Here is a 25636-nt window from a genome sequence, read left to right as displayed (position 1 = left end):
TCCTTGCGTTGGGGGAGGTGGCCTCGGGCTGGGGCCCCAGGGACTTTCGCTGGCTGGCTGCTTGTCCCCTCACAAGCCCATCTCCTGTAACCGGATTCTCCTAGGACTCCGGGATCTCCCGGAGGTTCGGCCATCACTGGACCCCTCCCCGTACAAGATCTCCTGACAGTCTTCCTCAGTCCCGCGAGCCCTCCGGGTCCCTGCTCTGGGTGTCCCGGCTCGTGGGGTCAGCCCGGAGCCAGCAGGCTCTCCACGCGGGCCTGCCCGGGTCCCTCCCGAGCGCTGCGACCCGCGCGGGCTTACCTGCTGAGACGGCAGCTCCACATGCAGGGCCCGCGCGGCAGAACCGGGAGGCAGCGCGGCGGCCGGGCCCGGGGGTGGCGGGGGGACCTGGCCCCCGACCGACGCGGAGGCGCTCATCTGGATCCAGGAGCCGCCAAGCGGCGAGGCGGCCGCCCCTCCGGCATCCGCCGCTGCCTCCTAGCCACGACCTGCCAAGCTCCTGCAGCCTAGAAACCCGCCACCCGACAGGCAGGACTGTTCCGTTCGCACAGTGGCCGCCGCCGCTGCCGCCGCTGGCTAAGGAAGAGCCATATTACCGCAGTGCAACCCCTCCACCCGCCGAGATCCGGCGCGCTCATTGGCTTAGCCCTCAAGGGGCGGGACCCAACGGCAGAAAAGGGGCGTGCTATTGGGTGGAAGGTCTGTCCATCGCTGGCCGTACTGAACTTGGGGGCGGAGGGACTCGAGGATGGCCTCAATTGCGTCTGTCAAGCCGGAATGAAACCCGGGGCGTTGCTTCTTTTTTTCCTAGTCTAATTGGTTCATTCACTACCAACGGGCAGAGGGTCCTGGTGGAGGCGGGAGGGCCATTGCACGAGGTCGCTGTCAATTGTCAGTAAAGGGAAAGAGGGGTGGGGTCTTGATTAGGTAGAGTGCGCGCCTGGGCTCCGGTGTCACGTGCAGGAGGCGGGAGAGTCACCTGATTAGGGAGTATCGGTCTTCTGAGCCACTTCCGCCCTCGCTGGTTGCCGTGGTAACAGGCCTCCGGTGGAGGGCGGGGACCCGCTTGGAAGCCAGCTGGGTGGCGATCACTTGTCTGCCTTGGCAGGCTCCTTGCGCAGTCTTTTCCCGGCGTTCTCATCAGCGTGCAGGGATTGAAAAGGAATGCTTTATGGTTCAGCGGATAGCCACCACGCAGGATGCACTGGGACCTGAGAACCGTTGGGCAGTCCCACCAGCTTTTTCGTGACCAACTCCAACCCACAAGTACACGCCCTTTCTCGCACTCCACTAACTAGTACGCTGAGCTACAAGGTGTGCCAGGCACCCAGGACGCCAGATTCACCGCTTCAGGTGGGCTGCTTATGCCGTCCCTAGAAAGCCTTTGCTACTTATCCATCAGTCTTAGCTGGGGCAGGAGTCCCTTCTTCTGAGCCTCTCTGGGACCTTGAGTTAGGAATTTTGACCGTACCGTAGGTCTGGATTATCCTTTTTTTTTCTTCTTCTTCTTTTTTTTTTTTTTTTTAACACTGCCTCATTCTTTCGCCCGGGCTGGAGTGCAGTGGCAAAATCACGGCTCACTGCAGCCTCGACCTCCTGGGCTCAAGTGATCCTCCCACCTAAGCCTCTTAAGTAGCTGGGAATACAGGCATATGCCACCACACCCAGCTAATTTTTAAATTTTTTGTAAAGATGGGGTCCTGGCCATATTTCCTAGGCTAGTCTCAAACTCCCAGGCTCAAGCGATCCTCCAGCGTCGGGCTCCCAAACTGTTGGGATTACAGGCATGAGCCACTGGGCCTGGCCACATTGTCTTTTAACACACACAAGCAGCCACCATCCTTCCCACATACACACAATACTGTGAATTCCTCAAGCAAAAGGACCTTGTCTGATTAATCTCTGGATCCCCAGTGCCTGACAGAGAATCGGGAAATGTTTTTTTTTTTTTTTCCAGTGAAGGCCTAGCTCAAATGCCACCTCTTCCATGAAGACTTCTGTGATCCACAGTGATAGCATCTCCAGTAATTCCTTCTATAATAAATAGCATGAGTCATTCTGCAGGATATTGATCTTCCTTTTTTTGCTCCCAGACTGAATTTTTCCACCACCTGGATGAACATAGCAGAAAGAACATAATATTTTAGAGTCAGACATAATAGGAATCAGGCACTTTGGAATCTTGGCTCTGCCACCTTTGAGCTATGTATCCCAAGACAAGTCAGTTCACCTCTCTCAGCTTTAAAATAGTAGTAGGGTTGCTGTAGGGATTAAAGTAAATCAACATATGTAAAGTGCCCACACAGGACCTGGCATATAATAGTTGCATTTTAAATTTTTTAAACGAAATGTAAGCATGCTATCTTTCCAGGGTGTTCAGAAGCCTGAAAAACACCCTGGATCTTTTCTCAGAGCTGGATCACAAAGATGTCACACCGTCTCCTGTTCTGACACACTGAGTGGTTCCTCATGGCTGGAGTCTGGGGTGTGGGGTCAGGTGTTTGCTGAGAAAGGAGTTGCTTGGTCAGGTGTTTGTTGAGAAAGGAGTCACTGGGAAATCCCAAATATTATCTGATTGAACTCATGTGGTGCCAAGATCTGGGGGAAATTCACAGAAAACACATTTCTGTTTCTAAGCTGTATTAGTTTTCTGAGGCTGCCATAACACATTATCACAAACTGGTATCTTGAAACAACAGAAATTCTCTCACTGTTCAGGAGTTTAGGATCCTGAAATCAAGGTGTCAGGAGGGCTGTGCTCTCTCAGAAGGCTCTAGGGGAGAATCCTTCCTTACATATTCCAGTTACTGGTGGCTCTAGTTTCTTAGCTAGCGGTGCATAACTCCAATCTCTGCCTTCATCATTGCATGGGCTTCTCTTATTCCTATGTCTGTGTGTGTATGTGTGTGAGATGGAGTTTCACTCTTGTTGCCCAGGCTAGAGTGCAATGGTATGATCTCGGCTCACCGCAACCTCCGCCTCATGGGTTCAAGTGATTCTCCTGCCTCATCCTCCCAAGTAGCTGGGATTACAGGCATGCGCCACCACGCCCGGCTAATTTTGTAGTTTTAGTAGAGATAGGATTTCTTCATGTTGGTCGGGCTAGTCTCGAACTCCTAACCTCAGGTGATCTGCCCACCTCGGCCTCCCAAAGTGCTGGGATTACAGGCATGAACCACTGCAGCTGGCCGCCTCTTCTTTCTTTTATGAAGACATTGTCTTTAGGCCCTGGCGCAATGACTCACGCCTGAAATCCCAGCACTCTGAGAGGCTGAGGTGGGTGGGTCACTTGAGGTCAGGAGTTTGAGACCAGCCTGGCCAACATGACGAAACCCAATCTCTACTGAAAATACAAAAATCAGCCCGGCATGGAGGCCGGCGCCTATAATCCGAGCTACTCAGAAAGCTAAGACAAGAGAATTGCTTGAGCCCGGGAGGCGGAGGTTGCAGTGAGTCAAGATCGTGCCACTGCACTGCAGCCTGGATGACAGAGCGAGACTCCGTCTCAAAAAAAAAAATTGTCTTTAGATTTAGGGCCCACCTAGATAATTCAGATTTTATCTTGAGATTATTCATTACATCTGCAAATACTTTTTTTTTCCAAATAAGGTCATATTAACAGGTTCCAGGGGTTAGAACATGGACATATCTTTTAGGGGGCCATAACTCAGTTAAGAAAATGGACCTAGAGAAAGAACACAGAATCACTTCTTTCTCCTTTGGGCATCAGTTCTGAACTTTATCACTTCATTCATTCAATAAATGCACACTGAGGGCTTCTCTTATCAAGCTCTTTGCTAGATGCTGGGAAATCAGACCGAGATCCATCCCTAGAGGAGCTGCCCAACCCCTTATATGGGAGTCCAGTAAACAAAGAGTAGGTCAGACACAGTGGCTCACACTATAATCCTAGCACTTTGGGAGGCTGAGGCGGGCAGATTGCTTGAGCCCAAGAATTTGGGACCAGCCTGGACAACATGGCAAAACCTTATCTCTACAAAAAATACAAAAATTAGCCCAGCATGTAGTTTTTACCTATAGTCCCAGCTACTGAGAACGCTAAGGTGGGGGGATTACCTGGGCCTGGGGAGGTCGAGGCTACTGTGAGTCAAGATTATGCCACTGTACTCCAGCTTGGGCAATAGAGTGAGACTCCACATCAAAAATAAACAAAGAGTGATCATCCAGTTACTCACTGCTGGGTCTGAGGGAAGCCCAAAGGCAGTGGGAGCCAGAGAAAATAGTTGAGAGTCAGATTTCACAGTGAAGGTGACATTGAAACAGGGTATTGAAGGGCCAATAAGAGTTCACCAGGTCAGGAGGGAGGGAGGAAAGGATATTCCAGCGTAGAGCAGGATCCATTCTTTCCACAAGCCTTTACTGAGGTTCACCTTTGCACAGGCTAGCAACTCAGTGCTGGAAATGCAGAGCTCAAGTAAACAACCCGTCTCCCACTTTTCCCAAATGCCGCAAACACTAGGAGAACTAGAACTCTCATCCCTAGGGGCATTGGGAAGAACTCAAAAGCCTGCTGCTTGCAAAGTATTCAAGATAATGTAAAGCATTTAACACACTGTCTTGAAGATAGTACATTTTTAATAAATACTAGCTGTCATTATTTTCATATGTCCTATTTCATTCTAAAAACTTTGTTGTTGTTGTTGAGACAGAGTCTCTCTCTGTGACTCAGGCTGGAGTGCAGTGGCGCTATCTCAGCTCACTGCAACCTGTGCCTCCCGGGTTCAAGTGATTCTCCTGCCTCAGCCTCCCGAGTAGCTGGGACTACAGGCATGCGCCACCACACCCAGTTAATTTTTTTTGTATTTTTAGTAGAGACAGGATTTCACCATGTTGGTCAGGCTGGTCTCGAACTCCTGACCTCAAATGATCCACCCGCCGCAGCCTCCCAAAGTGCTGGGATTACAGGCGTGAGCCACCGTGCCTGGCCCTAAAAATTCTTTTATTATTGGGATCCTATTTCATAATATGGCTGTTTGTTTCAATGTAAAAATATTTTAAATCACAGAATTAAATTATTATAATATTTATGTAGTGCTGTATATCCCCCAGAGAAACATATATCCAAGTTTAGAGGACACAGATTATAAGGTGGCCAAATGCAATATATATGCAATGATAGAATGGGGTCCAAGGTCAAATAGTAAGAGTGACCAACTCTTCAGGAGCTGGTGGGCAAGGTCAGAGCAGGCTTCACCAAAGTTATAAAGGATGATTGGGAGATGAACAATAGGTGTTTAGACTGGTTTAGCTCGGGAATAGCTCGTGTTTTAACAGCCAATTAGTACCATGTCGGGTATTTAAGTCAAACATTCAGCTTCCAGGCCAAAAAGCTAAGCCTACCCCAATCCATTTTGCCTCCACTTCCTCCTCTCACCTCATGGGCCTGATGCATTGGGTAAACAAGAGCCAGGCAGGTCAGATGGGTCTTTCAGTGTCTTAAACTGTATTGAGTTAAATCTATCGCCTTCCTTTCAACAGAGCCCTTTTTCTTCCATTCGCTTACTTGTCTAATCAAACACCCATCAGACCTTTGCCAGGTGTCCAGCCTGGGCACTACGTTTCAAAAAATGATGCGCATAGAATTCCTAACTGAAAGGAGATCACAGCTCATTCGGTACAAAGTGGTAAGTACAATAATAGAGATGGTGTATAAAGTACAGTGGAAGCACTAAGAGAAAGTTGCTAACTGTCACGTGTTGTCCAGGAAGGCTTCCTAGGAGAGGAGAGTATCCTACACAGGAGGAACAGCATGAGCAAAGGCACAGGGGCAGAGGATGTGGCAGCAGCAGAGTCTAACATGGCTGAAACAAAGGCTGCATGGGAGAGCAACAGGCAAAGAGGTTGGAAGAGGAAGCTAGTGCCGGGTGAGGAGAACCTGACTACGAGGCCGAAGAACGTAAGTTTCATCTTGGGCAACAGAAAGCACTTAGAAATATGGCTCAGGCAGCCCTTGGGGGAGGGGTAGCTTTGAAGGGGCAGGACTAGAAGAGTGAGACACTTGCAGAAGTCAGGTGAGAATTGTAAAAGAAAAAGGCAGTTCCCCAAAGAAACTGCACATACCCAAGAACCCTGACAGGCACGTGCCTAGACAGCATTTTCCCTTCTTCTTTCCCAACTCGGCAAGGTCATTTTCTCAAGAAAGCCTTCCCAGGTCTGAACGAACTGCTACCTCCTCTGGGCTCCTACAGCAGCTGTCTGACCTCTCTTCGGTATGTGTAACTGTGTGCCTAGTCATATACTGAGCAGTCTACATCTGTCCCTCCCACTCTGCTGTGAACCTCTGCTTTTGATTTATCTGAGTCCCCAGTATCCCAACACAGAGGACAGGCTCCATAGCTTCATTTAGCAAATGGCTGAATGAATGAAGTCAATGAATGAATCTTGAGTAAGTGAATGTTTGGATCACATGGGGGCCTCCATTCCTCCCGACTAGACACAGCCCCCAGAAAGGGGAAATAAGCTTGCCTAAGTTCACACAAAGTTTGTAGCAAAGCTAAGACAAAGAGTTGGGCCTTTCGTCCCCAAGACCAACGCTCTTTCCTCAGTTCCAGGGGTTTTCCCACTGCCACCGACTGTAAAGATGCAAGTGTGAACACAGGAGCTTGTGAATGTGTGGGCCAGTAAGGGTAACACATATGGGAAATAAGCACATCTAACCCAGGGAGCTGATTTACTGAGAGTTGTCCAGAGAAAACTTTCCTTGGGAACTGATGTTTACAGTGAGGTCTGAAAGATGAGTAGGAGTTAACTGGACAAAGGAGGTTAGTGAGGGCAGAGGAAGCTGTTTGGATAAAGGAACAGGAGGAACAGCCTGTGAAGGACCACATGGAGCATTGCAGCAACTCAAAGAGAAGGCCAGCCGGTGCCGAGGAGGAAGAGGAGAACACTTTTGAAAGAAATTGGTATTTCAAAACCAAAACCAAACCAAAGACCACCTTCAGCTTCTTTAACAGTTTAGTGTTGTTTTTATTGGTAATTTTATTTATTTATTTATTTTTGAGACAGGGTCTTGCTCTGTCACCCCATCTCGAGTACAGTGGTGTGATCATGATTCGCTGCAGCCTCAACCTCCCAGGCTCAGTCGATCCTCCCAAATAGCTGAGACTACAGCGCACCACCACACCTGGCTGATTTTTGTATTGTTTGTAGAGATTGCTTTTGGTATGTTACCCAGGTTGGTCTCGAACTCCTGGGCTCAAGTGATCTGTCCACCTTGGCCTTACAAAATGCTGACCGAGATTACAGGTGTGTGCCACTGCACCTGGCCCTTATTTGTAATTTTATACAGCAGAAGCAGCACTATCTTTTGGTGCTTAGAGCTTCTGAAGTCCTAATCCAGCCCTGATGGCACAGAATGAGGCCGGAGACGCTGGCAGGGCCAGGTCCTGCCGGGCATTGTAGGCCACAGTGGAGTCTGGATTTCTTTGAGGCTCATGGACTAAGGGGTTTAAGCAGGGGAGTTACATGCTCTAATTTATGTTTCAGAAATGTCACTCTGGCTACTGTGTTGAGTGGATTCGGGGGTGGGCAAAGCTGTGAAAATGGTGATGATAAATAGTGACATTTCTTCATTGAGTTTGAGGACAGTTAGGACAAAAATGTGCTGAGTTCCTGGTAATAAAGGCACTCGAGGGATGTCTGATTTCCCTGTTAGGCTGATTCTTTGACTGGTCAGCCACTCCCCAGGCAGGCATAGCGTCACAGGGTTCCTGAGAAGGTACACCCTGGATGCAAAGTGGTGTGGCTGAAAGACTCCACACCCGGGGTAGGCAGCTGGAGACCAGTCTGAACCTTTAGCTTAACTCACTGCATGATTTTAGACAAATCAATTCCCCTCTATGAGTCTATAGGTTTCCCTAGGACCTAGAGGGAACTAACATTTGCTAAGTGTTTTACATACATTACTCTGGTCAATCCCCACAGGATCCTGTGAAGTAGGTATTATTTACTTCGTTTTATTTTATTTTTTGAGACAGTCTCACTCTGTCACCCAGGCTAGAGTGCAGTGGCGCGATCTCGGCTCACTGCAACCTCCACCTCCCTGTACCTCCCAAGTTCAAGCAATTCTCCTTCCCAAGAAGCTGGGACTACAGGTGTGACCCACCACACTAAGGTAATTTTTGTATTTTTAGTAGAGATAGAATTTTACCATCTTGGCCAGGCTGGTCTCAAACTCCTCACCTCAGGTGCTCCACCCACCTCAGCCTTCCAAAGTTCTGAGATTACAAGAGTAAGCCACCAAGCCTGGCTGAAGTGGGTATTATTGTCTGTTTTACAGATGCCTAAAAAAAGGCTCAGAAATTAAAATGACCCATCACATGGTTCTTAGGGCAAATTGATGGTGTGAACACAGGTCCTCAGGCCAGGACTTTGTCACCCACACCATAGCTCCTGCATTCATTAGAACACACTATTTAGGACTAGTTAGTTATAAATATGAGAAGGGAGAGAACTAGGATGAACCCTGTTGTCCGTAAATTAAGACTGGCCAGATCTTGGTTTCTAGATACCGTCCTCCACTAGGAGGAATCAAGACTCTTTGGAGAAGTGGCTGATTCCAGGATTGGGCCAGAAAAAAAGCCAAAGATGATCCTGGGGCATCTAGTTGTGCCAGAAAATAAGGAAGTCCTCAGCAAAATGATGGGACAAATGACATCAAAAGGACACAGAAGCCAGTTCAAAGGGGTTCTCACTGTCCAAAACCGGGGCAGTTTGAGCATCAGAATAAATAATGTTAGAATGGCTTATAATCCATTGAATAAAATAGGATCCATGAGTCTTTATAATAAATGTTTAATAAGGAAGGAGATATTTGTGTAGTCTCAAACTACCAAAAAAAGAGTAACTTTACAGTGGAAAAGTGTGGCAAGTCACCATCTTAAAAGTGATCAAGCCGGGCGCGGTGGCTCAAGCCTGTAATCCCAGCACTTTGGGAGGCCGAGACGGGCGGATCACGAGGTCAGGAGATCGAGACCATCCTGGCAAACACGGTGAAACCCCGTCTCTATTAAATACAAAAAACTAGCCGGGCGAGGTGGTGGGCGCCTGTAGTCCCAGCTACTTGGGAGGCTGAGGCCGGAGAATGGCGTGAACCCGGGAGGCGGAGCTTGCAGTGAGCTGAGATCCGGCCACTGCACTCCAGCCTGGGTGACAGAGCGAGACTCCGTCTCAAAAAAAAAAAAAAGTGATCAACATAACCATCATCAGTAATACGACAAATTCAAATTATGTGCTTCCTGATAGGATGTGGTGAGAAGAGCCCATCATCACATCTGTGATATTTCTGCCAAAGATAAATAACCTGAATCAATCATAAGGAAACAACAGGCAAAACAAAACTGAATGGCATTCTAAGAGTACCCAGCCCGTCAGCTTCAAGATTGTCAAAGTCATGATGGTCAAGGAAGACTGTTTCAGATAAAAGAAGATCGAAGGCCGGGCGCGGTGGCTCAACCCTGTAATCCCAGCACTTTGGGAGGCCGAGGCGGGTGGATCACGAGGTCAGGAGATCGAGACCATCCTGGCTAACATGGTGAAACCCCGTCTCTACTAAAAAAAAAAATACAAAAAACTAGCCGGGCGTGGTGGCGGGCGCCTGTAGTCCCAGCTACTCGGAGGCTGAGGCAGGAGAATGGCGTAAACCCGGGAGGTGGAGCTTGCAGTGAGCCGAGATCGCGCCACTGCACTCCAGCCTGGGTGACACAGCGAGACTCCGTCTCAAAAAAAAAAAAAAAAAAAAAAAAGAAGATCGAAATAATACGTGACTCTGAACTTGATCCTTTTGCCAGAATGGACACTATTAAGACAAATGGTGAAATCTGAATAGGGCCTGAGGATTAGACTGTAGCAATGTTTTTATGTTAATTTCTTGGTCTTCATGGTTTCATTGTAGTTATATAGGATAACATTCTTGGCCATGCATGGTAGCTCATGCCTGTAATCTCAGCACTTTGGGAGGCCAAGGCAGGACTGCTTGAGCTCAGGAGTTCAAGACCTGTGAGAAAGAGATGTCATCTCCACTAAAAATAAAAAATAAAAAATTGGCCAGGCCTGGTGGCACGTGCCTGTAATCCCAGCTACTTGGGAGGTTGAGGTGGGAGGATCACTTGAGCCCAGGAGCTGGAGGCTGCAGTGAGCTGTGATCGTGCCGTTGCACTCTAGCCTGGGTGACAGTGCAAGACCCTCTTTCAAAAAAAAGAGAAAGAATAACATTGTTGTTTGTTGAGTGTGATGAGGTATCATGTCCACAACTTACTCTCAAATAGTTTAGGAAAAAAATTATTTATATTGTACTTGAAAATTTTTGTGAGATTGTTTCTAAGAAATGACTTAAAAATTGTGTAATGTTCATTGTAATCTATTTCATGTAAACGAAATGAAAATTATTTATTTTACTTTTATCCTAATATTTTGCTGATTAAACTTAGATTCGTTTATTTAAGAACAGTAGGGGCCAAGTGTGGCTCACGCCTGTAATTCCAGCACTTTGGGAGACCGAGGCAGGCGGATTGCCTGAGGTCGGGAGTTCGAGACCAGCCTGACCAAAATTAGCCAGGCATAGTAGCGCGTGCCTGTAATCCCAGCTACTCGGGAGGCTGAGGCAGGAGAATCACTTGAACCAGTGAGGTGGAATTTGTGGTGAGCCAAGATCATACCATCGCATTCCAGCCTGGGCAACAAGAGCAAAACTCTGTCAAAAAAAAAAAAAAAAAAAAAAAAGAGTAGGGCGTAGGGCAGACTTTATTCAAGAGGGGCTACCACAGTGGAGTTCTGTAGCAGGAGAGAGAGATCAGGCTCAACTCCCTAAAACTTAGATTTTAAAAAACAATAATTTATTGAGTGCTTGGATTGTGCCAGGCATTGTTACAAGCAGTTTTTGTGTATCGGCACAACAGTGCTATGAGATTAGAAAGCGAAGGTAGTCATGTTACTTGCCCAAGGTCACATGTTCTGAGTATTGAGCTGGGATTCTAAAGCAGTGTAACTCCAGTGTTGTTAATCCTACATTTTATTGCCTCTAATGAAATAGTGTTACTGCATATATTTTCGATAAATTTATATAGTGAAGTCATACTTTTTTTGGAATATATTTTTATATCATATACATTGAATGAAAAAATATACTGTTCATGTTTAATTAGAAGAAAAATACTTTGATGTATTAGTTTTCATCAAAAGTAAATATAAATCTCAAAAATCATTTGGTATTTCAGAGAAGAAACTTTTAAAGGTATATGTTAGTGTGATTTAATGATACATAAAAAACATAAGAAATAAAATTGTGTGTATGTATGATTAAAAAAAATTAGATGAGGCCGGGCGCGGTGGCTCAAGCCTGTAATCCCAGCACTTTGGGAGGCCGAGGCGGGTGGATCACGAGGTCAGGAGATCGAGACCATCCTGGCTAACATGGTGAAACCCCGTCTCTACTAAAAATACAAAAAACTAGCTGGGTGTGGTGGCGGGCGCCTGTAGTCCCAAGCTACTCGGAGGCTGAGGCGGGAGAATGGCGTGAACCCGGGAGGTGGAGCTTGCAGTGAGCCGAGATCGCGCCACTGCACTCCAGCCTGGGCGACAGAGCGAGACTCCGTCTCAAAAAAAAAAAAAAAAAAAAAAAAAAATTAGATGAAAATATATGAAACAAAACTCCCTAAATGGAAAGTGGTAAAAAATATTTTGAAAAAGAGTTTGCAAGGAAGGGAAACAGGAACATGAAAAAGAAGTTTGAAATATATATATGAAGCATGAGTTTGCTGTAAAAATGGTGGTGGAAGCAGGGGGTCGGGGAAGTCCCCACGTTTCTCCTCCTCGTGATCCCATTATAACTCATTAAATGGGAAAATATTCCACCCTTTCAGAAGTATAGGGAAGAGTGGCTTCCAAACTTGCAGTCCACCCCATGGAAAGAAAAGTGAAATATGTGATTTGTGAGAAGACTAGAGGTTGTCGTCCTCTGGTCCAACTTCTCTATCAGGTGGTGCAAATATATTAAAGTCACTGTATTAGTTTAAGACACAAACTGGGTGGCTTAAAACATAAATTTATTCTCTCACAGTTCTGGAGTCCAGAAGTCCAAAATCGAGGGCTGTGCTCTCTTAGAAGGTTCGAGGAGAGAATCCTTCTATGCCCCTTCCAGATTCTGGTGGCTCCAGGTGTTCCTTTGTTCCTTGCTTGTGCCTACACAACTCCAAACTCTGCCCTTTTTTTTTTTTTTCTTTTTTGAGACAGTATTGCTCTGTCACCCAGGCTGGAGTGCAGTGGCACGATCTCTGCTCACTGCAACCTCCACCTCCCGGGTTCAAACAAATTTTTTTTTTTTGAGACGGACTTTTCCTCTTGTTGCCCAGGCTGGAGTGCAATGGCGCGATCTCGGCTCGGCGAGATCTCGGCTCACCGCAACCTCCACCTTCCAGGTTCAAGCAATTCTCCTGCCTCAGCCTCCTGAGTAGCTGGGATTACAGGCGTGCAACACCATCCTGGCTAATTTTGTATTTTTAGTAGACACGGGGTTTCTCCATGTTGGTCAGACTGGTCTTGAACTCCCGACCTCAGGTGATCTGCCCACCTCAGCCTCCCAAAGTGCTGGGATTACAGGTGTGAGCCACCGTGCCCGGCTGGGTTCAAACAATTCTTGTGCCTCAGCCTCCCAAGTAGCTGGGACTACAGTGTGCGTCACCACACCTGGCTAATTTTTGTATTTTTAGTAGAGATGGGGTTTTGCCATGTTGGCCAGGCTGGTCTCACCACATTGCCCAGGCTGGTCTCAAACTTCTGGGATCGAGTGATTCTCCTGCCTTTGCCTCCCAAAGCATTGGAATTGTAGCCATGAGCCACTGCGCCTGGCCTGTTCTTCTAAGAACACCTATCATTGAATTGGGGTCCCATCTAGATATTCAGTATTACCTCATCTTGAAATCTTTAACTTAATTTTATCTGCAAAGGCCCTTTTTTCCAAATAAGACTACATTCACAGGTTCAAGGGATTAGGATGTGGACATATTGTGTGGGCCACTATTTAACCCACTATACCATTCTCATATGGCCTGCCTCTCTTTTCTCTCAAGCTACCCTGCCCAAACGGTGGGGAAATTAAGATGCTAATCTTAATTTGTATTAATCTGGACTAAAGTGTCAACCGACCACTAAGAAAATAACTAAAAAATATACAGAAACAAGATAATTAAAATAGTGTATTAGAAAACAGTTGTCTAACACACAAGAAGGCAGGAATGGAAAGAGAGAGGAATAAAAAAAATAAGACACAGAAAACAAATAGCAAAATGACAGACGTAAATTCCACCTTATAATTACATTAAATGTAAAGAGACTAAACAATCATATGGCAAAGAGTAGAAATGTGGATATAAAAAACATCCAACACTATTATGTCTATGACACACTTTATATTCAAAGACACAAATAAGTTGAAAGGGAAAGGATAGAAAAGACATTCCATGCAAACAGGAACAAAAGAGAGTGGGGGTGGCTGTACCAATAGAGTTATACACAGTAAACTTTGGGACAGAAACTGTTACTACAAAGAGCAGCATTTTATAATGATAAGGGGTGGATTCATCAGGAAGACATAATATAAACATGTTATAAACATGCATGCAGCTAATGGCAGAGTCCCAAAACACATGAAGAACTGACAGAACTGGAGGGAGACATAAATCAGTAACAGCTAGAGAATTCAATACCCTGCTCTGAATAATGGATAGAACAACTACGCAGAAGACCAACAAAGAAACAGGAGATTTGAACAATGGGATAAGCCAATTTGACCTAAAAGATATCTTTATCTGTGAAACACCCTAGCTTCTAGCCTGGGTAGGAGCTGGAGAGATGTAGAAAATGTGGATAGCAAGCCTAAGCAGCTGTGTGGCCTATGCCTGAGAGCCATCTTCAGTGCCCCCTTGTGGCTATATCTGGGAACCACAGGCAGAATCATGGAACTGACCATCTTCAGTCTCAAAGGGCAGCCCTCACCACTACACCCAAGGGCAGAAGGTCTTCGGGGGAAAGGAGGTTCCAGTTCCTTCTCCCAAGATAACAACTCCCATCCCAAGGCAATGTTCACAGAACCTACTGGAGTCCCCCTGCCTGCCCCATGCACAGCTTAAAACCAGGGTGGTCTCAGCTCTGGTCAGACCACTGAGGGCATCCCTCTGGGATTTGGGACCCGGTTGTCCCTGTTCTCCTTAGGCAGATGGCGGAGTTCCCCAGTGCACAGGCGCTCACTCTTCACCAAAAGCAGTGCTTGAGGATAACAGCCTACTTTGGTGGAGTAGCCTCAGTTAAGGCCAGGGCTTGACTTGAAGCCAGAGACTGAGGTTGCAGTCCAGCCTTGGGTCAGCCTCAGGCTCGGGCTGGGGTGATGCTGAGACCCTCATCAGAAAAAAGGCCTTTTCCCCATCCGAAAGGAAATGGCTGTCCTCTGACCTGAGCTCTCTAGTCTGAGGCCTGCCTGGCACTAGAAGCCAGCCTCTGTTGTCCCCTCCCAGCACTCCTCTCACTGCTCTGCCCTCCTGCCCACATAGAAACTCTGGAGACACCAGCTCTCCACCCTTCCAAGCCAAGCCCCACTGCTGTCTCTGTCTCCTCCATCTTTCAAACCAGCAATGTTTTTCCAATCAGGCCTCCCTATCCTTCCCCTGCTGCTCTGCCCTTCACCGCCTTCCTTTCCTGGTGACTCCCAGCCGCCCTTCAAGGCCCAGCTCAGGCGTTCTTTCCTCATGAGGCACCCCCGGGCAGGTTGGGACTTCTGGCACAGCTCTGACTACCCTGTGTATCCTCAGCTGTTCTCAGTGTTTGTCTCTGCTCCCAAGTAGCTCTCTCAGTTTCCAGCACAGAGGAGTTGGACCTGAGGGGGATGAAGAGCAAGGACAGGCAGGACAGTTCTGGCAGTAAGGAAGTTAGAACGAGGTCCTTTGGTCTCGGCTGGGAGGGGTTCCCAGGTGCTTAGTATTCACTGAACAGAAAGGAATTAGAAAAGAGGTGGCATCTTGAAATCACTAGGGTGACAGCAGGCCAGGCCTCTGCCTTTTTGGCAGGGAACACAGCTTGAGTGACCCATAAGGAGCCTTCCAGCTCAGCCACTGAAGGGCCCTCCAGCTGGACAGGAGCCCTTTACCACATGTGGTAGGCACCATGTGAAGTGGCTCCCAATGACCCCTGCCCCCTGGCATCCATTCCCTGGTGTAATCCCCTCCCCTCCAGTGGGAGCTGGATCTAGCAATGTTCATTTAATGAACAGAATATGGCAAAGGTGACAGGATATCACTTCCCAGGTTAGGTTATAAGGGCCTGGGACTTCTGTCTTGCTCACACACTTCACTCCACTCCACTCACTGGCTCATCTTGCTAAGTCAGCTGTTGTGCCATGAGCTACCCCATGGAAAGGCCCATGTGGCAAGGAACTGAGAGTGGCCTCTGTCAACAGCCAGTGAGGAAGTCAATCCTGCAAACAACTGCAGGAATGGGCTTGGGAGTGGATCCTTCCTCAGCCTGGCTCCAAGACGACTGCAGCCCTGTGAGAAACCCTGAGTGGAGGACCAAGCCAAGCCTCAAATCGTGACTTGGAACTGGGAGACAACAGATGCTGCTGGAAACCATTGAGCTCTAAAGTAGTTTGTTACACAGTGATAGGTAACTAACACACCACAGCAGTGTCATGTCGGCCAAAGGTGCAAGGGGCTAGAGGGCTCAGAGGGCAGCCAGCTGGGGCCCCAGTCTCCCCCAGGTGTCAGCAGCAGATGCAGATGCAGCCCCAGCAATAACTCATAGAGGATTCTCACTTTCATTTATTTTCTAGGCATATACAAAAGTCTGACATGGTGCTATGATCTCATCAAGAGATAACAGAATACACAGGAGAGGGTTGGGTTCCCTCCCTGGCCCAACCCCCTCAGGAAGGCACAGAAAAGTGAGGCTTGGGTTCGGGGGCCACCTGCTTTGGAACTAATCTGCTGCTCAGAAGACCAGGCCCCTTCTGAAGAGGGACCTCTTCCTCACATCCAGAATCTGTGATGTGGGGAAGGTAAACTGAGGCCACCAGCAAGTATGTGCTCCAGGCCAAGGCTGAGTCTGTGCTGCATCCATGTCATCAGCCACCCAAGAAAAACCAGTTACTCCACCCAGCTCATGGTGGCGGCATCCTCTCTGCAATGGTGCATGGGGGGCAGTCCTTTCCCCTGCACGGTGTCATTGCCACCCCCATCCTCATCCTGGAGGCCAGTCCAGGCTCTGATGTGAGTGACTGGGGGTGAGGAGTGGGTGACAGAAGGGAGATCAAACAGGAGCATTCCAGATGCCTACTACTGTCCTCACACAACAGGTCAACCGTGCTCTCCAACTCCTCCCCTTGGCAGAGAAACTGGTCCTGCAGTTTCAGGACTAGACAAGTGTGGGGTAGTGGCAATAGAGGGGCTTGTATGAGAAGTGGCTTTTGCCTCTCATCCCTAGGGGCAAAAAGTGAATCATCTAACTGGCCCAAGTCACTAATGGCGATCCTTCTTCCCCAGGCCAAGACTGAGTTTCCTCTGTCACTTCAGGAAGGGAAGAATAGAGGTTAGCTGAGCCACCCAGATTAGGCCCAGATTTAGCCACCACCTAGAACAGGGCAAACTGGAAGTGAAAGAGCTTGAATTACTGACTTTTTCCTTCTTAAAAAAGACCTAACATTGTAATGGTTTAGCAAAATTATTATAATTTCTTTTAAATAACCCACAGACACCCATGACGCTTCCAAATTTACAGAGCAAAAAAGCAATTTGCAGCTGGTTCCTCCAGGGAGTTGGCCCCGAAGGCTGGCTCAGTTCACCTCCAGGACCTCAGTCTCCAGGAGGCCGAACTTGGTCTTGTGCTTGTCGAAGAGCTTCACCAGGGCCTCCATGTACATGGTGTGGTACAGGTCGATATCTTGCTGGGTTGGGTGCTCCAGCTTGGGGATGGTGATGGGCTCTCCCACTGCAGGGACAAGACAGAGGCTTCTGGTTAGTCAACACCCTTCCCCTGGGCATCTACCATGATGCCAAAGGCAGTGATGCTGGGCTGTGGGCCTGCCATGTGGCAGGAACTGTGCCAAATGCTTTATGTGCTGCATCTCTGGTTGTCCCCTGTTACAGATGAAAAGACTGAGGCCCAGGGGCATGTGAAGGGACCCACCCGAGGCCACACAGGTGCTAAGCTGCAGATGGGATCAAGACTGGTTGAACCCACTGCATTCTGCTAGGAGGGTCTATGACAGTCAGGGGATCAAGTAAACATCTTTGCTTTTGCTCTGCTCTGGGCAAGCCATTCCTGCCTCTCTGAGTCTCAGTTTCCTCCTCTGTTACATGGGGATTCTTCCTCACAGGGCTTTTCTGAGGATTCTGCGAGGAATGTGACATGCTTTAAAAAGTGTAGGCCAGGCATGGTGGCTCACACCTGTAATCCCAGCACTGTGGGAGGCAAAGACCCGCAGATTTCTTGAGCTCATGAGTTCAAGACCAGCCTGGGCAACATGGTGAAAATCGTCTCTACTTAAAAAAATACAAAAACTTAGCTGGGCGTGGTGGTGCACCAGCTACTCAGGAGGCTGAGGTGGGAGGATCGCTTGAGACTGGGAGACAGAGGTTACAGTGAGCTGAGATCGTGGCCACTGCACTCCAGCCTGGATGACAGAATGAAACCCTGTCTCAAAAATAAAAAATAAAAAACAAAAAGTGTGGTTAAGGGCAGGAGAGGAGGGAGAAGACCAGCATTTATGATCTGTGTGTTGCTTTATTTTCTTATCCTGCTGCATCTCCATACCCAATCCATTCCTATGTCTTGTCAATGCTATTTCTGAAATTTTTCCCAGATCATGCACATCTCTTCCATCTCCACTGCTACTCCCTTGGTCCAAGCCACTGGCTACCAAAACAGCCTCTGGGCTGGTCTTGTGGCTTCCATTTTTCTAACCCATCTTCCATCCAGCAGCTCCAAGGATCATTTTAAAATGCAAATCTGAACTTCCCCTCCCAAACACTCTCTGGTAGCTCTCCATTCTCAAGGTGAAGAGCAAATTCCTTCACATTGCCCACAGGACTCAGCCCCTCCCCAGCCACACCTGTGCATGGAAATGTTCCTGCTGCCTCCCTGTTGCTTTGTCTCTATCTAAAAGTACAAGGCAGGACAAATGGCCTAGGAGCGCAAAGGATCTTTATGAGCTTTGGCCCCTCAAGTCCACTGCCAAGGGCCCATGTGCTCCTGGGGGATCCATTAACACGCACACACACACCTACTATAGGTAATTCTTTAGAATCCTCTAAACAATCCCAAATGCACCCAAAACAACACAGACGAGGGCCAAGTGCAATCACTGTTTTCCACTCTTCTGACAGGTCTATGCTGCAGTCATATTAAGGTTTTTCTTTCTGTTCTTCAAAAAAACTACACAATCTTGTTTCTGAACTTCACTTAGGCTATTGTTTCTGATAAAAATTCTCTTCTTCCTCTATTTTGCTAGATAATTCCTATCAGTTAGCAGTGCAAGAGTTACCTCCTCCCTGGGGTCCGCTAGGACTCCCTAGAGCACCTGCCCATCCTCATCACATTCCCCCACCAGTCCTTGCTGTAATAGTCTTCCCTGATAGACTAGTAGGTGCTGCAAACCCAGAGACTGCAGATTTTCTTTCCTCACCCATCACAGAGCTTGGTTCATCACATAGGCTCAATCCCCGACCCCTACTACTACCCTCTCTGACCAAGCCCATCAGCACCCAACACTTCAAAGTCCTCATGGCTAAGGGCATGGCCATCAGAGCCAGGTGGCCTGCACTGGAATCCCTTCTCTACTGCTGACTAGCTGTGTGGCACCCTGTGTTCAGGACAGCCCTTGGTCAGCAGGCTAGGGGCTTACCAACAGTGGTGATGGGCTTGGAGTAGGGCACCAGCCCCCAGGTGTCGGAGGAGAAGAGGCCTCGGCCATGGAAGATGCACGGGGCGAAACCAATGTATTTCTGGAACTTCTTCTGGACCCATCGGCCCCAGGAGCCCTCCTCGAAGATCACCTGCTTGTACACTTCATTCTCTCCAAAGGAGTACATGGGAACCAGGTCGGCTCTGGAAGGGAGAGGCCAGGGTCTGTCATACCCTAATTACTGGCTTCAGTTTCTGTCAGCCTAGAGGCCCTGGACACTGGCCAAGTGTCCCCCTCCAACTGGGTATACCAGAATCACCTGGGGTGTCCCAAGTTCACATGACCCCTCTCTACCAGGTTCTGATGGGCCTTCTGCCCCACTGCTAGTGACTGGGGAGCATACAGAGCTCTGGGTCCCCCAGGCAAAGGGAAGGCTGAGCATCCTGCTCTGGAATGCCTGTTTTCCACCTCTTCCTGCAGGGCCTGCCTCTGCCAGGAAGTTCTCCCTGTCCCCCAGCCAACCCAGGTCTCTCTCAGCCCTGGACTCACCATTGTGTCACAGTCTGAGCACACTGTGTTGTCACTGTCTGTCCCTCCACCCTTCCCTACCCTTGGTGCTCCCTGAAGGCAGGGACTGGGTCCAATTTGAATGGGTCCCCAGGGGCTGGCCCAGGGCTGAGCCTGAAGGGCAGCCTCTTCTTCCAAAGCCTGAGGTAAGGTCCCCAGGGGACAGAGAAAAGAGCTGCTGTCCCCCAGTCACATTCCATGCCACCCTCCTTCCTGACCTCCTGGTCTCCCAGCAAAATGATGTATTCTGGCCCTAGGTGGTCCAGTCCGGCATATAAGCCTGGACTCTTGGCCCACCTGCAAGGGCCCCCAGGCAACAAGTTGCATCTGTGCCCACCCAGACACACATGGGCAAACTTGGCCCACACTGTGCAGTCTGGGCTCCAACATCATCCCCTCCCCAACAGAATGACTGACTCCCTTCCATGCCTTCCTGGGGTCTGGGTCCTGTCTTCAGGGGCCAAGGAGTCTGCTGCCCTGTGCTGAGGGACACTGGAGGGAGTGAGTGTGTGTGTACTCACCCATGGCGCAGGGCCAGTTTCACAAAGCCCTTGCGGTTCCGCAGGGTGACTGCATTCTTGCCAGGCATGGAGCTCAGAGACTCAGCCGCACCCCCCACCACGATGATGATAGCATTGCCACTCCCATTCTTTGAAAGCAAATAGTCTATGGTGTCCCGGTTGACAGGGCAGATACCTGGGGGGAGGGAAGGACGCACAGTCAGGGTTGCCCATGGATCCACTCCCCATCCCCAGCACACAGTCACGTGTAAAACACAAAGAACCCTGGTCTTGGCCCCAGACCTAGCCCAGTCCCTTTGGAGTTGTCTGGTTCTGTGTAAGCTATTCATTTTTCTGAGCCTCAGTTTCCTCATCTGTAAAATGCAGCTAATGATACAAGGTTGTTTTGGGAACTCATGCATTTGGCAAACATTTCCTGGGCCCTAATCCTGCCAAGTCAGTGCAAGGTGTTGGGGATCCCAATGCATCAGTCTGGTAGGAAGTCCCAGGTGGCTGGACAATTACAGTGCCATGGACAACAATCAGATTGTATAGAGGGCAATACAAGGGCTGGGGATCCCTGGAAAAGGGGGTCAAAGAAGGCTTCCTAGGGAAGTTGTTATCCGAGTTGAATTCTGAAGACCATATGGACAGCTCTCCTCCTCAGCCCTGACCCACTAGGTCTGCAGCAGGTCGCATCTCCCAATGCAGGCCCAGCACCAAGGAGTGGTGTGTTGGCTCCCTGTGTCACCCTGCTCGATGGAGAGGCTCAGGCCTTGACAACAGTGCCCAGCAGGAGCAAGCAGGGGGTGGATTCTCACCTCCAGACATCAGGTACTCCCTCAACACAGGCAATCGGAAGTTGCCCGCCAGTGTAGCCAGGTAAGGCCGTATGCCTGGGAACTTCTTGCTCACTTCTGTGGCCTCTGTGCTGAAGTTGCAGAAGGCACCCAGGCCCATGATGCCATGGGGGTGGTATCCAAAGATATAGTTCCTGGTGGTCAGCAGGTTGTGTGTCTTCACCAGCTGCAAGGATGACCTTGGGTCAGAGGAAACTGGCTGGGAGAGGGATCCCAGGGCATACTCAGAGGGTAGGGAGGGACTGGATGTGTCATTTCCCCTGGGCCTCCATGGGCCTGAGGGCTGCTGCAATGACTCTCCACACCTGACCTCAGACTCTCATCCCCAGGGCCACAGTGCTGGTGTTGGGCAGTCACCATTTGCGCTATAGGTCTCTGGGAAGGGGTGGGTAATGTTTGCCCTTGTTCCTCTCAGTCCCCAGCCAAGCACACAGCAGTTCTTCTTTGCACTCTGCCAGCCTCCGGCCTTCCCTCCCTCTGGGCCCATCCTCTTCGCCACAGCCAAAGTGATTATTCTAAAACTCAAATCCAACCCTTGTCACTCTCAGACTGGAGAGGGTGTCTGGCTTCATATGAGTAAGGTCCAAGTTCCTGAGTTTGGCAACCAGGGCCTTGGCTGCAAGCTCTGCCCCCACTGTCAGTCTCTCCAAACTATGAGCTCCCTGGAGGTAAGGTTTACTTGGCCCTGTGCTCTGTGGGCTCCTCCACAGTTCACAGAATGAGACAGGCAGCCCACCTCCTACTCTCCTGGCCTGGAAAAGGGACACTGGCTGGCTCAAATGGAAACTTTCCCACAGTCAGCTGGGCTCAGCTCAGGTTCTGAGGCAGGAAGGACAAGCGACAGCCCTGTGCCAGCCAGCCTAGGGTAGAGGTCAGTTGTAAGGCTGTAGCAGCTGAGAACCTGACCTGTGGTACTAAGGACACTGGGCTGCTCCAAACGATGACTGGCTTCCTCAGGGCCCACCCGCTGCCCTGGGGCTGGTGCTTGGAGGGGTGGGTGATGCAGTGTCCCTAAACCCTAAGCCATGAGAGGCAGAGCCTGCGACACCTACCCTGCGTTACAAGGAACATGATGGGGGTGGAGGAGGCTGAGAGAGACAATGAGTAAGGGTATTCTGCTCATAAAAACATTACTTTCATTCTGATTAGAAAAATAATAGGGCCACGCATGGTGGCTCATGCCTATTATCCCAACACTTTGGGAGGCCAAGGTGGGAGGACTGCTTCAGCTCAGGAGTTTGAGACCAGCCTGGGCAACATGGTGAAACCCTCATCTCTACAAAAATACAGAAATTAACTGGGCATAGTGGCACACACCTGTGGTCCCAGCTACTCAGGAGGCTGAGGTGGAAAGATGGCTTGAGCCCAGGAGGCAGAGGCTGTAGTAAACCAAGATTGAGCCACTGCAGTCAAGCCTGAGTGACAGAGTAAGAAGAAAGGAAAGAAGGAAAGGAAGAAAGGAAGGAGGAAAGGAAAGGAAAGGAAAGGAAAGGAAAGGAAAGGAAAGGAAAGGAAAGGAAAGGAAAGGAAAAGGGGAGGAAAGGAAAGGAAAAGAAAGGAAAGGAAAGGAAAGGAAAGGACAGGGAAATAAAGGAGAGGAAAAGAAAGCGGAGGGAAAGAAAAGAAAGAAACTCCTAAAGAATTTTACAAATATAGGAAAGCAAAAAGAAAATTTAAAAAAATTCATATTTCCATCCAGATGAAACAATCTGACTCACTGAGTCCTTTTTCTACTCAAAAATATACATGCTCTTTTTCAAAATCCACAAAATTGAGGTTATATGGGTTGATATCATTTTTATATCATTTTCTACCAAACATACAGCTATCTGTCCTTATCAAAATCCCTCAGTTCCATGTCTTCTCGTGGCTGCATTCGTATTCTACAGCACAGCTCTCCTACATGTAACAGCACCGACTCAAACCCTGTTTGATGGACATTTTTAAAACTTCCAAAATTTCCCTCTTAGAAGTAATGCTTCAATAAATACCTTATCTTTGTCCACATATCTGATTGTTTTTGTGAAACAAACTTCTAGAAATACAATTCCTGGATAACAGGGAATGAACACGTTGGTCTTTTTGGCTGCCCTGCCTCAAGAGAAGTGATATCAATGACACTCCCACCTGAGTGCTGCAAAGTGCCCCTTCCCTGAACTGGTGCCACCTGGAAGCAGAGTCACCGGCCACCAGCAGAACATTAAGAGCCCAGGTTTTCTGTGACTCTAGATTTGGGAGCCTCCTGGCAGAGTTGAAGGACCTTGTGTACAGCTCTGGGGGAGAGGATGCTGGTGGCTGACCTTGGAAAATTGAAATCCCAATCTTTAGGTGACAGAGAGGATGGAAAAGGGTGGCTGGCACCATTCTCAGCTCTGACGCTGCCAGTCTATGCAAATGTGAGCAAGACTCCCTCACTCTCATCCCCACTGCTTGGGGCACTGATGCTCTTTCTCCCGTTTTGCCCTTGGCAAACAGATTAAAGTTGCTCCAAAACCCAACCAACTCTCAGCTACTCCCCAAATAAATGGGAAACAGCAGCAGTCTAATCCATGGCTAATGGGGCTTGGGACAGTGAGCAGATCTCAAAATCTCGTTTATGTGAGCTCTGTAGGATTGCTGTTCCAATGTTTTGCCTCCTAACAAGCAGGTCTGCCTACCAAATTAGCTCTCAGTGAAGCTGGAGTTAAAAAGCTCCTTGTGGGCTGGGCGCGGTGGCTCAAGCCTGTAATCCCAGCACTTTGGGAGGCCGAGACGGGCGGATCACAAGGTCAGGAGATCAAGACCATCCTGGCTAACACGGTGAAACCCCGTCTCTACTAAAAAATACAAAAAAAACTAGCCGGGCGAGGTGGCGGGCGCCTGTAGTCCCAGCTAATGTAGTCCCAGCTACTCGACAGGCTGAGGCAGGAGAATGGCGTAAACCTGGGAGGCGAAGCTTGCAGTGAGCTGAGATTCGGCCACTGCACTCCAGCCTGGGCGACAGAGCAAGACTCCGTCTCAAAAAAAAAAAAAAAAAAAAAAAGGCTCCTTGTGCTAGTTTTGATGAAAAAGGCAGGCAGGCATTGAGGGAAGAGCTGGGGCAGCCAATACCGGGTGGGAAACTTGGAAACTTGCTCCTGAGCTGATGGCCAGGCCTGGGATAGTTACCCCAGCAGGTGACCATCACGGCACGCAGCATCTTTTTGTCCCCTTCCTATGGCTACCCCCACCTTCCCATTGGGCCTGGATAACCAGGAACACACAACACAGCATGGGCTGGCAGAGCTCTGAAAGGTCTAAGCCATTCCTTGGATGACAGGAGGGAAGCTGAGGCCTAGAGAAGGGAACTGCACTTCCCCTGTGGAGGTCACAGCAAATTATCCTGCATGTCTGCAGCAGGCCAGTCACTGCACTTTTCCCTGAGCTGCTGGATGAAGACGTGTCACCCAGTGGGCCCCAGGTGGCTCTTTAAATCATCTCCTCCCTCCTCAAGGCTCTGATGGGACATTTGTTTGAATGAGGTGCTTTGGGACACAGTGCAAGTCAATGCCCTTGCTGTAGGACCCAAAAGAATGTAGGCATCTGACCAGCTCTGATCTATTTTCATGTCACACTCCCCTCCCGCAGGGCTGAAGAGAATGTCTGTTCTGGAGGGAGGGGAAGGATACCGCCAATGAAGGCTCTATTGACACGCCTGCTCTTGTGTCCTCTTGCTGCCTGTTTCCAGTGGCAAAGTCCTAGCCCAACACGATGCCCAGGCCAAGCCTGCTGGCTAATGTCAGTCTGGGAAACATTCCTATCAAGTCACTCTTTATATCCTGCCTCCCACAAGAGGAAAGGTGCTCAGATAGGCTTGTCCCACCACAGCAGTGCATAGAGGAAAAAATTCAGACCCACAGAAGAGCAAAGGCTTGCTTAAGTTTACACAGCACAGCACAGTGATGGTGAAAGTAACACAGGAGTAAGACCATGGGCCTCAAAGCAGACAGCCCTGGTTCCTACACTAGTCCTGCTACTATTTAAGCTTTGTGACGTTGGGATAGTCCCTCATCTCTGTGCCTCAGTAAGCCTATCAGTGAAATGAGGCAGACGGACAGGTGATTCTAAGCTTAGAGAGAGTCTTTCCTAGTCTCCTCTCCAAGCATTCTGCCTACACCTTGGGGAGAGGTGACCTGGGGCACTGTCTGCTCCTCTTCCAGGTGGCTGGTGGTCTCGGTGGCTGTTGCTAACACATGAACCCCATCTGTGCCAACAGAAGGGATACATTCTGGGCCAGATGAGCTGTTCTGCTGGCAAAGACCAGAGTCCCACCAGGAAGGGAGTAGGTGGGTGGGTGGGTACAATGGCAGATCTTCATTACATGATTACTGGCAAGAGGCCAGGAAAAGGGGGTGGGACAGGAGGGTCACACACACCCCTACAGAGTGTCAGGCATGATGTCAGATCACTATGGCTAAATCCTGACTGCACAGAAGGGGAGACTAAGGCCCTGAGGGACAGAGGCAGGGCCCAGCCTAAGCCCCAGGTTGAGGCTCAACACCCCAGCCTGCCTCAGGCCCAGTTTGGGTTTTGTCCTAGTGCCCCAGGGAGCCCTCACAGGGCCAGGTTGCATGTGCCCTATGGCTCCAACTCCCAGTTGACTTCTTGGAACAGAGATGTGAGAAGGACACAGGGGTTTGTTTTGGTTCTTTTGGAAGGGTGGAGATAGCAAAGGACACCTGCCTGTCCAAGGTCTGACCAACGGTCATCAGGTCATCCTGTTCCAAGTGGATGGGGCTACTGGCCTCCTGGAGGCTTCCAGAGGACCAGGCCACAGTGGCAAC

At 49.2% G+C, this 25636-nt stretch overlaps 2 protein-coding genes and 1 long non-coding RNA gene across 4 annotated transcripts in view; 1 reads left to right on the top strand and 2 right to left on the bottom strand.

Moving 5' to 3' along the window:
• Positions 1 to 950, bottom strand: part of UVRAG (UV radiation resistance associated) — a 330830-nt gene extending 329880 nt beyond the window's left edge. Inside the window, exon 1 of the mRNA XM_025357265.1 lies at positions 304 to 950. Coding sequence (XP_025213050.1) covers positions 304 to 420 — 117 coding nt within the window. The 5' untranslated portion in view covers positions 421 to 950. The remainder of the gene's footprint in view (positions 1 to 303) is intronic.
• A 60-nt stretch (positions 951 to 1010) lies between these two features.
• LOC112606602 lies at positions 1011 to 2064 on the top strand. Its single transcript, XR_003115661.1, has 2 exons — positions 1011 to 1356; positions 1961 to 2064. It is a non-coding gene; the product is annotated as an uncharacterized LOC112606602 (long non-coding RNA).
• A 13743-nt stretch (positions 2065 to 15807) lies between these two features.
• DGAT2 (diacylglycerol O-acyltransferase 2) overlaps positions 15808 to 25636 on the bottom strand; it is a 32954-nt gene continuing 23125 nt past the window's right edge. For both annotated transcript variants that reach the window (XM_025356192.1, XM_025356193.1), the window contains 4 exons: positions 20796 to 21000; positions 19996 to 20170; positions 18908 to 19110; positions 15808 to 16992 (listed from right to left, as the gene is read on the bottom strand). In XM_025356192.1, the coding sequence (XP_025211977.1) occupies positions 16838 to 16992; positions 18908 to 19110; positions 19996 to 20170; positions 20796 to 21000 (738 nt within the window). In that variant the 3' untranslated portion in view covers positions 15808 to 16837. The remainder of the gene's footprint in view (positions 16993 to 18907; positions 19111 to 19995; positions 20171 to 20795; positions 21001 to 25636) is intronic.

The sequence above is a fragment of the Theropithecus gelada genome, chromosome 14 (assembly GCF_003255815.1).
Source record: "Theropithecus gelada isolate Dixy chromosome 14, Tgel_1.0, whole genome shotgun sequence".
Taxonomy (NCBI): Eukaryota; Metazoa; Chordata; class Mammalia; order Primates; family Cercopithecidae; genus Theropithecus; species Theropithecus gelada.
Note: the sequence above shows the minus strand (reverse complement) of the source record. Positions and strands in the feature narration are given on the sequence as shown.